We start from the raw sequence: 16,970 nt of genomic DNA on the forward strand, positions 1-16,970 counted from the left end.
TCGGTTTCATTGCATTCATAGAACAATGACTTCCACTTGAAGCCGCTCAGTGGTTTGGCTGCCTCTGACACTTCTGAGAACAATGGCTGTTTTCATAAACAAATCAATTACAGCCACATAAACAGCGGGGATTGTGTTTTCATAAATTACAGTGCATGATTCATAAAAATTGCAGGCCTGTTTGAGGAACTCCAGAGATTGATTTCTTGATGAAAGCGTTGCTTTGCGTCCAGATGACGCTGCTCAGTGACAGGCGCCACTGTAGCTGCTGTTGCTGCAGAGTGGTAGTCAGTATCTCGTCCTCGCAACCGCCGCCATTTATCAGCTCGTAGCTCAGCTCAGTCGCCACCCCTTCCTTACCGCAGCAGCTTGCATGCAACTTGCAAAGTCCACGTGTTTTCAGGGCGGGAGGAAGGAAGAAGTTTCAGTCATCAGTCAGAGGACAAGGGAACTCTTTCAGCATGGGTAGAGCATGTGTTTATATTTACTGTATGTTATGAGCGCTTGGGCACACGCCACCCCGCTGTTTCACTCTGGGCACCAAACTTTTACTCCACCCAGCCCCAATTAAGGAGCACAAGGAGCTGTTTGATTCCCTTTATAAACCTAACATGACAAATAACTGTATTGTATATTGTTTGATCCCCCTCGGCTGCCATGACTCTGTACAGCACACCGCCGCTGTGCCATTGACTGCTCTGTGTTATGTCTGTTCTGAGAAACTAATGATTTGTATAGACCATTGCTAACGAAATGTGAATTGTAAGACTTCTGCAAGGCTGGGACGCTGCCAAGGCAAGTGGAGCTTGGGCGTTGTGAGAGTTGGAGAGGGGTACTGGGTTTATATGGTCGGGGTGGTTTTAGGGGAGAGGTTTTAGGCTGAGTTGTTTAACTTAGATAATATTGGATATTTTCCAGCACAGTGGGCCAGGGAGTTAGAAACCATATTGAGCTCGCTGAAATTTGGTAGGAGGGGAGCTGGAGAGTAAATGCTGCTGAAGTTTTTCATTGGATCAGTGCAGGCGCTGCGCAGATGTTGCCCTATAACTCTGGAACATTCTGTGGTTATCAATTACATTCTGTGGTTATCAATTATCCGGTACACTCTCTTCAAACAAAGGCATCCCACGCATTTAAAGCTCTTTTTTTTTTTTTTTTTTTTTTTTTTTGTTGAGAAGTTTCCTGGCAGTAGGTAGCCGGGCACAGAAAAAAAGTGCTAAATTAGATTTTTCTATCTCTGTATTGATGTGAAAAATGATGTGAGTGTGAGTCAGAGAGAGAAAAGCAGACAGGGAGAAGCAGAGAGAGAGAGAGAGACGTAGAGGGAGATCTGAAAAACATGTTTACCTCCTGTGGATCTACATCGGCTGCAAAGGCTTCCCTTCTGGAGAGGCTCCCAAAGTGGAGAGAAGCAGCCAGAGAGAAAAGAGACGGACGAGCAGATTGAAGTCAAACAAACATTTTTTAGAGACAGAACTGCTTTCTTGGAGTAAGAAATAATTGGTTTAAAGTCAGTGATGTCAAAATTTCCTGCTCTGAACTCAGATGACTAGATGTTTGAGTCAGAATAGGCTTTGTTATTAACCCTTGTGTTACCCCTGGACATTTTTGTCCATTTCCAAAATTCAAAACTCCCTCACAGACAAATGAAATATCAATGATTTTTTTGCATAGGTTGTCATTCTGGATGAAATTTCAAAATCTCAACTTTCAGCACGAAAATCCATTATTTGACCCTGTAATGCATTTTTATTCTATCCATGACCCTTCAAGTGGACACAAATGTCCATTTTCTAGAACCACCCATGATAAATGGATGGTATAGCAACTATAACAAATTGCTAAATGACAGGTGGACATTTTTGTCCACTTGAAGGGTCATGGATGGGATAAAAATGCATTACAGGTTCAAATAATGGATTTTCATGCTGAATGTTGGGATTTTCAAATTTAACCTAAAATTAACCCCCCTTGCCAAAAATCACCCCCCCTGTGACCTTTTGTTGGACACTTTCTAGAAAATGGACATTTTTGTCCACTTGAAGGGTCATGGATGTAACTTTTTTGAAGGGTAACACTTAAAATGTATCGAATATTTCTTTTTAAAATGAAATTAAGATATCCACTGGACACTGAATGTCCTTTGACCCTTTCTGACAAAGATCCTGTACAACTTCCTGTATGACAAGCTGTTTCCCTTTTCATTTCTGTTTACACAAAGGCTTCCTTGCAACATGGTTTGCAAATGTTATATTTGAGTCATAGTACCACACACAGGTGGGGTTTTTTTGCAGGCCAGATGTCTGCACCATGCCATGTACCAGACCTGATTGTTCCTATGGTGCCCAGGAAATTCAGTACTGTTGTTTTAGCTAGCTTTATATTTGTTATTTATAGCAAATATTTTTGAATTATTTTCTTAGTGTTAGGTTTAACCCTCTGAGACCCACTCTAGATCCATTTGTGTCTTTTAAGGGGATCTTTAGGGGGAGATAGTAGGTCAACAGTTAAGGCCACACAGAAGTGGTATACATCATCTGAAAGCTTAACAACTTAACAATTTATTTGACATGAAGTCATAAATAAGGGATAAACATAATGTTTTGGTTTGGGCTTAGAACATTAAAATGGAAGTATATGATGACCATTCCCATGCTCAGTTGTGTCCCATAAGTCGTTGCAGCAGTTTGGGGGTTGATACTAATTGTTACACAGATTTGGTACTAAATGTAAGCATTGTAAACTATTCAAGAATTGATAAAAATGCTCAAAACTTCCTCTAAAATACCACATTAAGACATCAAGACCTTGGGGAGCACAGTAGAAAAGTCCATGACATGATTCTGTATCAAAAACCATTGACATTTGGACATTTTCTGCAAACATTGCATTTTTTGATGATTGGGTGCTGAACACTTATGCTCTAGAAACTGCTGAGAAACCCCTTATCATATACCTTATACCTGTGAAAGCCATACATCCTCTGAATGCCAGAGGTCAAGTTGTAAAGTTTCACGATGCTATGATTATCTTAGAGGTCACAATAGGTCATTCTATACAGTTAGGTGAAGTTTGAGAAAATGGTCTAGCTACAATGAAATGGCTACTGTGGGAGCTAACATCATCACACATTAATTGAATTGGGCTCATTGAATCCACAAGAGTCACAACTTTCCAGTCATACCAAATTTATGCAATTTCAAGAGTGTTTAGGGACCTTGGTATACAGAAATATTCAAATACAGAAGGCGAAATTAACACATCTGTACTGCATGCAAAAAACTGCATGGTTTACCCCAAAACTGCATGGGATTAGCATAAAGGAGTTCAAGGGACCCCTGTGCCAGGTTTTACCTCACCTCACCAAAAAATCTATTTAGCCAACCTTTGAGAGGCAGTGATCAGTCAAATTACTCCAACTACAAACAGAAACAAGAATTTCAGAGATCTGGCACCATACCTGGTTGATTTGTTTGTTTTTCCTTTGGGGCAGAGGGTTAATTCTCTTTAAGGTGGTACACAAGATATTATTCTTTCCTGGAGAGGAGCAGCCAAAACTCCACTCCACAGCTGACAGCGGTGTGGGAAAATAAAGGAAAGGGAAGCAGGTTTCCAGTGTCTCCTCAGACATAATGGAAGCTGTCAGGGCCAAGCTGCACCTCCTCCATCTCTGCCACCTCACAACTCCTCTGCACACAAACGAGCGCTGCCCAATCCATCTGCACCGTGCTGTCTGCTCAATTCAAACGCTCCACATATCAAACTGCTGACAGCCTGTTGAGCAACACTGCATATATCTTAGTTAATTTTCTCTTTAACAAAACTTGGCCACAGCTGACCCTTTTTCTTTAAACTCCAGTTAAAGTCATTTTCACAGTCCTTTTTAGGGCCTTGTTAATGAGTCAGGAGGCTAAAGAAATTACAATGGTTTCCTTCTGTGACTAATAAATTGGTAAAAATATACTTTTACTGACACCTCACTGGGCAGAATGACAAATCAAACTTCTTTTTTACCAGGCCTGTGTTTTCCGACAGCTCACATGATGCCTCTTTTTTTAATTGCCTGATGGGAAACCTCTTTATTGTGGCCACTTTAAGGAGAAAATAATGCATTACCAAAAAAAGAGCAAATACCATTTAACAGTCATTATATGGGGATAGCAGAAAGATTCCTATGAGAACACGAGAAATAAGGAGTTTGAAAGTTGAGGCGAGTTGTCAGTTTCCAGTCGTTGTGCATTAACGAGCCCACCAGCTGCTGGAGCATGTTGGGATTCCACACAGCGATGAAGTCAAGGTTTCTCCGATCCACCAAAGATGTCGCTCATCTCTTTGGTATGACTGGGGTTTTTTTTTAGGATTGCATCAGAATTTCTCTCTGTCTGTGTCTCTCAGGTTTGTTAGACCGAGGATATGAGCTCATGAGCGGCGGGTCAGACAGCATGACGTGTGGCTGTTTTATATATCACTGATGTAACAGATTATAATAACAACGCTCATACCATTTCTTCATTTCTGTTGGGAGCCAAGTAGGTGGATTATTTTCCAATTTGTCATTACGAATCTCTTTTTCTTTCTCTTTCAGACGGTCACCACCTCTGGGAGACGGAGGCCAAGGTCGACAGAGACGCCTCTAAGCCTGTAAGTGATACATGTGACGCTGTTATCATGACAAATCCAGTCTCATTTCAGGATTAAAGCACTGAGGATAAAACAGCTGCTCTCCATCATTTCAGTGGCAAAGAATTTTCAGACTTTACATAAAAAAACAACTAGCTGATGTCTAAATCAAGTGAGCTGAGAGTGAATTAACTGAGTCCTACTCCCTTTAGTTACTGCTGCTGGGCCGCACAATCTTGACAGAAAGAAGCATGGCGACACCAGTTCCGTTAAGCCAGGTGCTGCGGTGTGATAGATAGTTTCTTGGCATTAAGTAATACAGCTTCAAGGAGCTGAAAGCAAGGAGTATAATATCCAGTGGCAACCCATTTTCATTCCCGGGGCGTGAGATATGGAAGCCAGGTCAGTGGCTCTTGGCTTCTGTTCTGTTCTCGTGTTATCAGATCAAATGGATCAAATTGCGGTAGCATGTGGGTTGCGATGCACAAAAAAATGTAACCACAAATTCACAGATGTCTCTTTCACATTGTAAGTGTACGGGAAAAATTCTGATTTTGCCCAATGGCATCATGTGACGGTCCAGGACGGTGTAGTTTCACTTTTGGCCACTATGTAAAAATGGCTTCAAAGCTTAGCACTGTTCCCGGGGGCCAAGCTTGCACAACTGAGTGGAAAGGGGAGGGACTTATGAAGGGCCAATTGAGCTCCACATCACCTGGTGATTTTGGAATCATGGATCTAGATTTACAGAATATCTGCACACCTCATTCAGCCATTTACTTTTAGGGGTCAGTCGATTCAAATGCACAACAAAAAAGGAATATCTAATTACCTCAAATGGTAACTAACCATGCAGATATTGTTACCTCTGTACAGAGCCAGGCTAGCTGTCTCTGCAGTCTTTGTGCTAAGCTATAGGCTAACAGTCTGCTGACTATAGCTTTATATCTTCTCATCTACATCTCAGCAAGAAAGCAAATGAGAGCATTTCTCCAGAATGTCAAACTATACCTTTAAACCATGCATTGCTAACACAGCATTATTATGAACATGGGATAAATATGGGAGCCGACAAAAGTAAATGGCAGATGGCCCAAACCAGCTCTTTTTGGAATTATTATTATGGCATAATTTCTGGAGCTATAGCATGTTTCTCCTAAAAGTAATGTTTTAGGCCATTGTAGTACATTTGCAGTGGTGTAGTGGTGGTTGATGAGCTGTGCACTACCAGGTGGGTGGGTAGGTTATCGAGGAGTAAGTGAGTATACCTTCCTACAGATTCTAATGGCTTTTTGCCTGATAGGTGCACTGTGAACAGCCACATAAAGAGGTGGATATATCACGTATACCTGCGTATATCCTCCACTACACCACTGTGCATTTGCCCTTGTCAGCCACTGTAGTTATACACACACTGGTGAACATAAGCACATTAATGACACAGATACATAGAAGTGTATCTTGGATATGGCTGAAGATTTTCTCAGCCCAGAGCAGAATCTCTCAAGAGGAGAACAGCTATGTTGTGTTTGAAACGTGTGGAAAAGGTTTTCAAAAGTTCAACCTTCATCCAGTGGGAGTTTGTGCTCGGCAGTGTGTCCTGTCTTGGCCTCGGACAGATAGAGAGACAGGGAGATGTGTAGTGGTGGGAGTCTGGGAGATAGACGAGGGGATTAGAGGGTGTCTAGATGTGAGGCGGTGCACCTGCTCTCAGTGTCTTCCCATTGCAAAACATACACACTTTCTCTCTCACACACAAGTATACAGTGACTGCTGGGACACATCTGTCTGCTTGAATAGACAAAGGGCCTCCCTCCCCTCTCAGCCCAGTCTCCTGGATTGGGCCCATTTTAAACACTGACGGTGCCTTGGCCAGGTTTAACCTCTGCTGCTCTACCACAACACAGACCAAACCACAAATTCAGAATACCTCACTGCCTCCGTCACCTGCGCAGACTGACCTCCCCCGAGAGGGAGGCAGACGTAGAAGAAGAAGGATGATTCACTTTTAATTTTAAGAATTATTTTCAATTAGATGCAGCAGATTACTCATATAAACTTAGACAAATGGCCTTGCAGCACTCACTTGAGGAGTCCAAGAAAGCTCCTTCATGCTCGATTTGTCATATTTTATCTTCCTCCCTCTGCATGAGAGAAATTACTTTTGTCAGGTAAAAACATCTCAGTGTGTTTTGGTGATTTTCACGCTTTTTACACAAATTGGAGGTCCACTGTGTCCTCAGTGGGTTGAGATGATTTTACAAAACATCACATGTGAACATAAAACTTTCAGGAGTGAGTGAATGATTTCACTCGTGCATGTTTTGGATGCATAACTAAGCCTGTTTTTTATGCGTATGAGTAAGTTGACATGTTGGACAGCAGCAACACGAGCGAAACGCTTCAAATATTCCTGTTAAACCTGGACACAATTACAGCTTACGCAGTGCAAACGGTGAACCGTTTCCAGAGTTTTTATCAGCTAATTCTCCGAAGGACAGATGGATTGTGTTGAATAAGAGAAGTCGAAAAGCCTCATCTGGCTTCACTTGACTTTACGACTGCAGTGATTTAATAGAACGTGTGTCAGCTCTCACCTGTAACGTCAGGGCCAGCCGTCCTCCGAAGCACAGTTTTGTAGACAGATGACTTCCTCCCTTGCTACTGAGCAGCACCTCCAACACACTCAGATATATGTATCCACACACGCATGCACAGAAACACACACAGATGGGGCTGATGAGCATGGTCGCTCCTGGCCTTCGCTCTCTCCTCAGACAGCAGGAAGCTCTGCTGGGGAAATAAACTATCCCGAGTTCAATTTATTCACTATGCAAACAACCACGGCTCTCTATAACCTTACTTCATGGTCTCTTTGTGGCTCCCTCGTTTGGGATTACAACCAGATTTTATCCACCGCCCTCACACACACACAACTTCAGGCTATGGATTTAAAGGAATCCAGGACTCACATCTTCTTTGCTGAGCTGCACTGTCTCTCCCAAACAAAGATCGAGACAATACAAAATACTGCTAATACAAAATACTAGTAACAGGTACTAATATTCCAGAGCTCAAAACAAATACTCACATGAAATGAAAACAAGAATTGGAAAAAGTGTAAGACATGAGTAGGCCCAGTTTTCCCTTTTTTGCTCATTTTTTACTCACAGTGTGGTACCTCTGTTTATGAAAATGCTTTTTCATTTCAAAGTGATCAACAAAAATGGCCTTTTGCATCACCTTTTTCACCAGTGACATTTGCAACCAGCCTTTTCTATTTTTCAAAAGACATAAATTAAGTATTACAGCAGCAAGAGAGACAGACCAGATAAGGATTAACAAAGGGTAACAAAACAGAACAAAGAAAATAAAACATTAGAAGAACTAGATCTGACGGAATTATACAGAAAAATGGAAAAATAACTATACCATAAAACAAACTAGAAGGACCCTCAGAGAGTGCAGACCTACGCTCCAAAATGTAATGGGTTTGTTCCTTGGCCCATGCTACACCCTTCCACCAAGTTTCATGAAAATTGGGCCAGCAGTTTTTCCATAATCCTGCTGACAGACAGGCAAACAACCACAACCAAAAATATAACCTCCTTTGCGGAGGTGATAAGAAAGCTTTAGCTTTTTAATCTCTTTATTTATTATTATTTATTTATGCAGACTATGAATGCATGTCTTGATTTCAATTTTCTTTGCTGCAGAACTCACTAATCGTTGAAATCCCTCCCTACCGGAACCAAAGACTCTCCACCCCAGTCCACGTCAACTTCTACGTCTGCAACGGCAAGAGGAAAAGAAGCCAGTACCAGCGCTTCACCTACGTCCCTGCCAGCGGTAAAGCTCTCCTCCTCTCACACATTCACCACTTCTCCTGTCTGCTTTAACTGACTTTTTAATGAGAATGCCCATTTCATGACGATTTGAACTGCCCAACACTGTGATGGCATAACTGAAAGAATTTGGTGGTGTCAAGCTGCAAACTGCAGATTGCAACCAGCTGAAACTTCTCCCAGCCAGAATTCCTTCAGTGTTCATTGTTCAGGAGGTTTTTAACTGTGAGCTGAATTATCCGCAGAAGTCTCCTCCTCTCCAAAACAAACCAAACCAGGTGATTGAGAGCAGTAAAAACACTGAATAAAGCAGTTTCACTTTACAAATCAGTTTTTCCCCTGCGCTGTATGGCATTTCAGAGACGGGCAGCTCGCCCACCACTTGGTATTGTGTGCTCACCTTCTGATTCAGACATTCAGGAGGTTTTTACCGTGAGCCAAATTATCCGCAGAGGTCTCTTCCTCTCCAAAACAAATGGAATCGGTGATTTGAACCGGTAGAAACACTGAATAAAGTAGTTTCATGTTACAAGATAGTGTTTCTCCAATGCTGCACCTGCTGCACCTTTTTTCTCTCTGATAACTTAAGCTCCAGACGTTCAGGAGATTTTTACCATGAGCCATATTATCCACAGAGGTCTCCTCCTCTCCAAAACAAAAGGACCTGGTGAATCAAACTAGTAAAAACCCTGAAGAAAGTAGTTTTAATACCAGTGAAAGTTTGATATTGCTCATTGCAGATGGGCTTCTAACTATGGTAGCAGATGCAAAAATGCAAACACACAAATTACCCTATCTAGAGCCAGTGCTTGGTTTGTCCGTTCCAGGCTACTGTAGAAACATGGCGGTGCAACATAGCAATCTCCATGAACTAACTCCCTATGTAGATATAAATGGCTCATTCTAAGGTAACGAAAACACAACAGTTCTTATTTTCAGGTGATTATACACTAAAGAAAACATGCTCAGAATAGCCTTTATATGATATGTTGAGGGGTTGTGGTGTCAGCAATATCAGCAGACAATCACTGCAGTGGATCATGAATAATGCTTTCAGTGGTTGCTGACATTTGTTAAAAAGGAAAAACCTTTGGTGAAATAACTGCCACTAGAGTGTTTAATAGACATTTAATTGTCATACAAATTTAGCACTAAAATAAGAGAATACCCCCTCATTACTGCTAAGCCCTCAACACATCGTTACTTATTCTGTCTTTCTTTTACTTTCTTGTCATCACTGCAGCACTTCACCACTCTCAGTCGGCTCTTTGCCTTTCATACCCCAGACTAATTAAAAACATTTTACATCTGAAGACAAGAACAAACAGTTTGTATTCCCCTTTGTCTTGTGGTTTGCAAGGGAGGAACAAAGCAACGCTATTATTCCTTCATTGTAAAAAAAACCTCTATAAAATCTGTTCTTTTCCATACCTGTACACTGCAGTGACTGGACACACAAGGGCGGGGAAAGGGGGCATGGGAAAAGCATGTTATTTGAATAGAGAACCTATTGCCAAGCTAAATATAAACACTGACCCACCAACTGAAATGTAAAAACCACTGCTAATTGCACTGCGGTGCTTGGAGCGAAAATCCAGTGGGTGGTTCAAAGCTGTGATTCAAGTGAACTGGCCCAGCCCTGTACGTGGGCGATGGAGTGCCCCGCTGTGAAAGTGGAGCATTGTCCTCGGGACGCGCAGAGTGTGAGGGAGGGGAAAGACTGGGGGACGGCTAGTCTGGTCAGTGTCTCCTAAAGAGTGACGAGTCGGCCCGGAGAACAATATGATCTGCTAGTCCTCAAGAAAAGGAGAAAGTCAAGGAAAGTTAAAAAGAAATGGGTGGAGTGAAAACCAGTGGTGGAATGTAACTAAATACTCAAGTACTATACTTCAGTACAATTTGTAGATATTTGTACTGTACTTGAGTATTTACATGTTATTTTACTCCACTACATTTATTTGACAGCTTTAATTACTTATTAATTGATAGGTTTGGATTATTAATACAAAATACTATCAGCTAATAAATGATGACATATCACTCCATTACAGATTAAGCTACACAGCAGGATGTGAAGTGGTTAAAAATTACCTTCACCGTTACCAGCTGCAACATTAAAGTAATGAACACATTAATAATTATAATACAATGATGTAATAAACATCATTCTGAAATGGGCCATTCTGCAGAGATGTGGACTCGAGTCACATGACTTGGACTCAAATTAAGAATTTGATGACTTGGGACTTGAGGCTTGACTCAAGACTGGTCAGTCTTTACTTGGGGCTTGGCTCAAGACTTGTCTTTCTTGACATTGGTCTTGACTTGGGACTTGATTTGGGCCTTGTCAGTCTTTACTTGGGACTTGACTTAGAACTTGTTAATCTTGCCTTGCGACTTGACTCAGCACTTGTCAGTCTTTACTTGGAGCTTGGCTCAAGACTTGTCAGTCTTTACTTGGGGCTTGACTCAAGACTTGTCTTTCTTGATGTCGGTCTTGACTTGGGACTTGATTTGGGTCTTGTCAGTCTTTACTTGGGACTTGACTTAGAACTTATTAATCTTGCCTTGTGACTTGACTCAGGACTGGTCAGTCTTTACTTGGGGCTTGGCTCAAGACTTGTCTTTCTTGACATCGGTCTTGACTTGGGACTTGATTTGGGTCTTGTCAGTCTTTACTTGGGACTTGACTTAGAACTTGTTAATCTTGCCTTGCAACTTGACTCAGGACTTGTCAGTCTTTAATTGGGACTTGACTCAGAACTTATCAATCTTGTCCTGCGACTTGACTCAAGAATTGTCTTGCTTGACTTGGGTCTTTACTTGGGACTTGACTCAAGACTTGTCAGTCTTTAATTGGGACTTGACTCAGAACTTATCAATCATGTCTTGCGACTTGACTCAGGACTTGTCAGTCTTTATTTGGGACTTGACTTAGAACTTATCAATCATGTCTTGCAACTTGACTCAGGACTTGTCTTGCTTGACTTGGGACTTGACTTGTGACTTGTCAGTCTTTACTTGGGACTTGACTCAAGACTTGTCAGTCTTTAATTGGGACTTGACTTAGAACTTGTCAATCTTGTCTTGCGACTTGACTCAGGACTTGTCTTGGGACTTGACTTGTGACTTGTCAGTCTTTACTTGGGACTTGACTCAAGACTTGTCAGTCTTTAATTGGGACTTGACTTAGAACTTGTCAATCTTGTCTTGTGACTTGACTCAGGACTTGGGACTTGAGTGCAAAGACTTGAGACTTGCTCCCACCTCTGCTAATTTTACTTGTTTTTTTTACTTGTTTTACTTTAAGTCAGTAGTTCCCATCTATATTTCCTCTCACTGAGTACACTGACGAGCTCTGACTGAGTGACATATTTTATGGATATTTGTCATTATAATTAAAGCACAACATTATAACTGATAAACTGTACAATTAACCCAAATATTGAACACAATAACTACAGTACGATATGAATCAGAGAGATCCTTACCCTGTGAGATTTTTCTTTAAGTTTATATCTTGAGTGATAATCTTAACTTTAAAATGACAATTTCAATTGGTTTTCTTCAGAGAAATGACTGACATGCTGGTGCTAATATTGTTTCAGCTTTACCTGAGTAAGATTTGAGTACTTTTACTTGTAACAGAGTATTTTTACACTAAAGTAAAAGATCTTCTTCGACCCCAGGTGAAAACACAGCTGTAAAAATATATGAGAGGCTCAATTTCTCAATAATGAAATGTAAATTGTTTTCAGTCTTTCCTTTTAAAATCACGTCATTAACTTTAGTGCGGCAGCAGGTGTTACAACAGCTCGTACGAAAACAGCAGATTTATTTTGGGAACATGCACACGGCTGATTTTCACACTCCGGAAACCCAGGGGCATGATGCTCTCTTTTGTGGCAACACAAACATTCGCGCTTCTTCTGTGCTCCCTTTCTGTGCATGTGCCTATCCTCCACAGGCAGACAGAAACACTTCCTCCAAACAGGCCAGAAATAGGGGTGCATGTGCTATTTTAGTGCTGCGGTTGGTGTAACCATTTCATCACAGTTCCTCTTTTACAGTTGTTGAAAATGGAGGCTTCAGTAAAGCATGACGCGTCTTAGTTTCACTCCTTTTGGTCTAATTAGTCACTCACTTAGCCTGCTGAGAGGTTAAAAATATCTTTGTCAGGAGATTTCCCCAAGCTAAGAAAAAGATGCAGATAAACAACTAAACAATTATGTGCATCAGTGAAATATAAGAATAAGAGTCACAGAAGGACAAATAAAGTTTTTACTGTGTCAGCTTTGATTTCAAACACATGCTTCATGTTATAATCTAAAGCAGCTTCACCACAGAAGAGAAGAAGGAATAGATCCAGTGAAGTGATGCAGTGATGAAGCTCAGGGTCAGAGCCGTGTTGTCGTTTCCTTGTTACTGGACTGAAACGCTTGTTATATAAGACTGATGTCGTGTCAGGAGCTGCAGCATATCGGCGGCCCACATTTTAAAAACTTGTTTCGCACTGAAATCTGGATGACAGAAAACAAATCCTTGACTCAGTGTAACTCTGGTCCTCATTTGTGCAATAACTGCTATCCTCAAACACCCAACAGCCTCCATTTTGTCTTTTTTCAGCTTCATCTTGTGTTTAAAAAAAAGCAGCTTCGGTTAAACTTTTTCTTTGTCTCAATGAGCGAGCAGTAATTTACTTTAAATTGCCGAACCCTGCTGAGAATAAAGCTGCTGTTACAGCAACATATTTCATATCGCACATTTAATGGATATTAGCACCAGAGCAGTGTCCAAAGAAAATAAGCATTTTATTATAGAAGCAGCTGGATGTTTCTCGTGTTGATGAGTCATCCCTTTTTTTCCTACTTTTGTGAATATTTTCTGCAGGGTGGGAGAGCTCAGGCCCAGACACAGAGTCTCATTGATGAGAGTGTTTGTTTGGCAGCGGGTATCCTAGCCACAAACCCACTCACTCACTCACACTTGCAGGACGGCTGCAGTACGTGTTTACTCATTTAGCTTTTCCTTCTTCTGTTTCCCCTCCTCTGCCCTCAGCTCCGACAATAAAGACGGAGCCACACGACGACTACGACGCCCCCCTGGTGTGCGGCCAACATGGCCCCGGCCTGTCCATGCACCCAAAGCCATACTTCCCCCCTCAGGTCATGACCCCAATGATGACCTCTGACCTCCGGCCATGCGTTGTGGGCGGGGCTTACTCTGTCAGCCAGCAAAGATTGGCAGCCAAGCCTTCCTCGCTCCCCTCTCCGAGCACCAGCCCCAAACTGCACGACCTGTCGCCACCGCCGCCCTTCTCCAAATGCCTCTCTGCCGGCCCAGCCGTCCAGCACCCGGGCCAACAGTCCCCGATCCCGCATGTCTCCATCATCCAGGAGACTCCTGGGCGCTACCAGCCGCCCAGCCTCTACCCACCCAGCAGCTCCCCCTCCTCCTCCCCAACCTCGCAGCCCTCAACCCCGACCGACGGCCCTTTCTCTCCAGCCCTCTGCATCACACCAGCTCAGCCGGTCAGCAGCGGCAGCACCAGCCCAGGAGCTCAGCAGCACCCCAAGGTGCCAGAGAGGGGGCGGGGCTCCCTTCAGGAGGATGGCAGCCCCCCGACGCTGGCTGTCAGCATCAAACAAGAACCACAGGAGCTGGACCAGATGTACCTTGATGATGGTGAGTGAAAACGTTTTTGTTATCATACAAAATGATGCCTAACGTTCTAATCCATGGAAACAATTATAAAGCGAACTACTCGTCCAACCTCCTAATTAACTAAACAAAGAGGTTTTTATTGCCCTCCAGCACAAATGATCATAACATGTCTGCAGGTGCTGATAGGAGTCTTGATCAATATCATACAGTATGACTCACTGATCACTTTGCCAGGAGCGGAAACTTTTGGCCTTTAAAACTCACTTTGGAGGTTTTTTGTTTTGGAAAAAAAATTCCTAACCCATTTTCAGTTAAAGGGACAGTTCGACATTTTGGGAAAACACTTTTTTTTGCTTTCCCGTCAGGAGTTAGATGAGAATATTGATACCACTCATGTCTGTATGGTAAATATGAAGCTACAGCCAGCAGCCAGTTAGCTTAGCTCAGCATAAAGACTGGAAACAGGGGGAAACAGCTAGCCTGCCTCTGTCCAAAAGTTAGAAAAGCAGACTACCAACACCTTTAAAGTTCACTACATCTTAAGCTAGGGCTGTACCTGACTCAATAACATTTTTGCAGACACTAGATATAAAACAAAAGCCAGACACCATATCATATTAAGTTGCTGTGAGCTGTAAATTCATAACTTCTAAGCAGAAGGCAGGGAATAATGTTATCTTAGGGCCTGACCAGGCAAAGCCTCTGTTTCCGTCTGAGGCTCACCCTGGGTCTGGGTCCACAGCTACCTGTACTGGAGAGCAGCAAGGAGTGCTCACTCTGCAGCGAAATCTTTACACAGTAACTTCACCAGAAGTACACTGTATACTGACTGACACAGAAGTACACTGTATACTGAGTTCAGTGGAGAGGTCCCTGACGTATGATTTGAATCTTCAACTTTCAGGGAGCAGTCCTACATTATATTTCATTTGATAAAATCAGTGCAAAAATGATGGTTCTATTTCTTCAAGTCTCAGCAAGAAAGCACGAAAAACAAACATTGCAGCACGTTAAATCTATAAAGGCTGAAAAAAACCATCAAAATCAACTGACACATGTTTCTCAGGTCTCAAAACACTCTCAAAACTATGTGCACCAAAATTTGCTATTTACTGCACTGTTTGGTGTATTTGGCCTTATTTCTCATCACTGAAACTTCAGCAAACCTTTGAAAGAAAACATTTATTCATTGTGAGAGATTTTTACAAATTTATTTGCAATGTGTTACAATGTCATTTGAGCCTCCCCTGTACAGTGATGTGTAGTGAGACTACTTTAAAGCTTAAATGGCTCTAGCAAACCTATGAAAACTTTTCATCATATTAGGACTAATTTTGGTGACATCACATATTCAATGAGACTATAATGTGTGATAAATTATTACTGTAATGTGAGTCTTTGTCCTTTTTGCCACTCCAAGTACCGATACCATACAGCACGAGTAAACGTGCATTGAAATCCAAGTCTGTCAGAGTGTTTTTTATTGTTCGAGACAATGGACGTGAGAACATGTGAAAAGTTTCAATTGTGTGAGTTAACGATCAATGCCTGAGAGTCTGCAGCCCTGTGCAACATATTTGTACCAAGTTATGTGCACTGGTGCATGTGGAGCTGAGCAGCTCAAAATTTTTGTGCATGACCATGCATATGCATGAGGTATTTTTAGCTCTGCTTATTATAACAGAATTCAGCCTTGATATCGTTAATTAGTTATCCAACCCAACACCTCTTCACTTGTCTACACTGTGAAACTATGATATTACTGTCAGTTACAGGCCACTGTAGCAGGAGTTTGGTGTGGGAGTGATGTGGTGACAAAAGATTTATCACTGTTGTTGCAAGTCCTACTTCACTTGAATAGAGGCTGTTCAAAGACATGTTTTTTAATATCTCTTTATGAGTACTTTCACTTTTGTGGTCCGTTCCTTTGTCGTCTAACATCTGAGGTAATTAGAGCAAAGAAACCTGGTGGTCCTGTATTTGATATATTTGGCTGTAAACCCTGAATGAGACAAGCCTGCATAAAGCTCGCTGATATAATGAACACAGCTTTTGTGACTCCTTTTATTTATCTCAGAGAGAGCAGATTTTTAGGAGCACAAACTTTATGATCTCACTGCTCAGGCCCTCTGTGCTCACCACTGAGGTTCAGGGGGCTGCGCGCTCTGCGCTGCGGTGATTTGAAATAAATTGGATAAATGATCTTCCTCGGGGCAAGAAGAAACAGTCCCCGGCTGCGTGGAGAAAGGGGAGTGCAGTAGATGAAGCAACACTAACCAGCAGCTATCAGCGGACGGAGCAGCGGGGGCTTTGATCCGTCACCAGAGCCCCCGCTGAATCGTCTGGCCGGGCTTCCTGGCGATGGCGAGTGAGACGCTGTTGTTGGGCCGCAGACTGCAGGACTCAGACTGTTCCCATGCCACTTCCTCTGAACAGTCTGGGTAAATACATTAACACTTGTTAGGCCTGTCTGCGAGGATATTTGGCCGGCTCGGGCTAAAGATTTGATTTGTAATTATACTCTAACTGGTGCTCATGTCTCTTGGGGATTTTTTGGTTCAAACCAGGTGTAGTTAAAGTGAAAAGTTTTAAAGCGCGCCACCATAACCATAATGGATATTTCTGAGGAGCTGGGCCCCCTATTACACTTGTTTTCATTGGCAAATTGGAGGAAATTTTGCTAAGCATTCCAAACTTAATATGGCTTCTCACTTCATTAAAACCTTTGGCAGAGTTTGATGCGACGCTTTGCTTTATGGCCTCGTTCAGGTGTGGTGTTACTGTAATTTCGTGTTGGCCATGATCGTTAAAACTAAGATATCTGAGACTTTTAGAGGAACT

The 16,970-nt window shown here is 42.2% G+C and overlaps 1 protein-coding gene across 2 annotated transcripts in view; it reads left to right on the forward strand.

Annotated features, from left to right (window-relative positions):
• nfatc1 (nuclear factor of activated T cells 1) overlaps positions 1-16,970 on the forward strand; it is a 54,179-nt gene that overhangs the window by 25,737 nt on the left and 11,472 nt on the right. For both annotated transcript variants that reach the window (XM_050034405.1, XM_050034406.1), the window contains exons 7-9: positions 4,586-4,641; positions 8,337-8,469; positions 13,524-14,150. In XM_050034405.1, the coding sequence (XP_049890362.1) occupies positions 4,586-4,641; positions 8,337-8,469; positions 13,524-14,150 (816 nt within the window). The remainder of the gene's footprint in view (positions 1-4,585; positions 4,642-8,336; positions 8,470-13,523; positions 14,151-16,970) is intronic.

Source organism: Epinephelus moara, chromosome 22 (assembly GCF_006386435.1).
Source record: "Epinephelus moara isolate mb chromosome 22, YSFRI_EMoa_1.0, whole genome shotgun sequence".
Lineage (NCBI taxonomy): Eukaryota > Metazoa > Chordata > Actinopteri > Perciformes > Serranidae > Epinephelus > Epinephelus moara.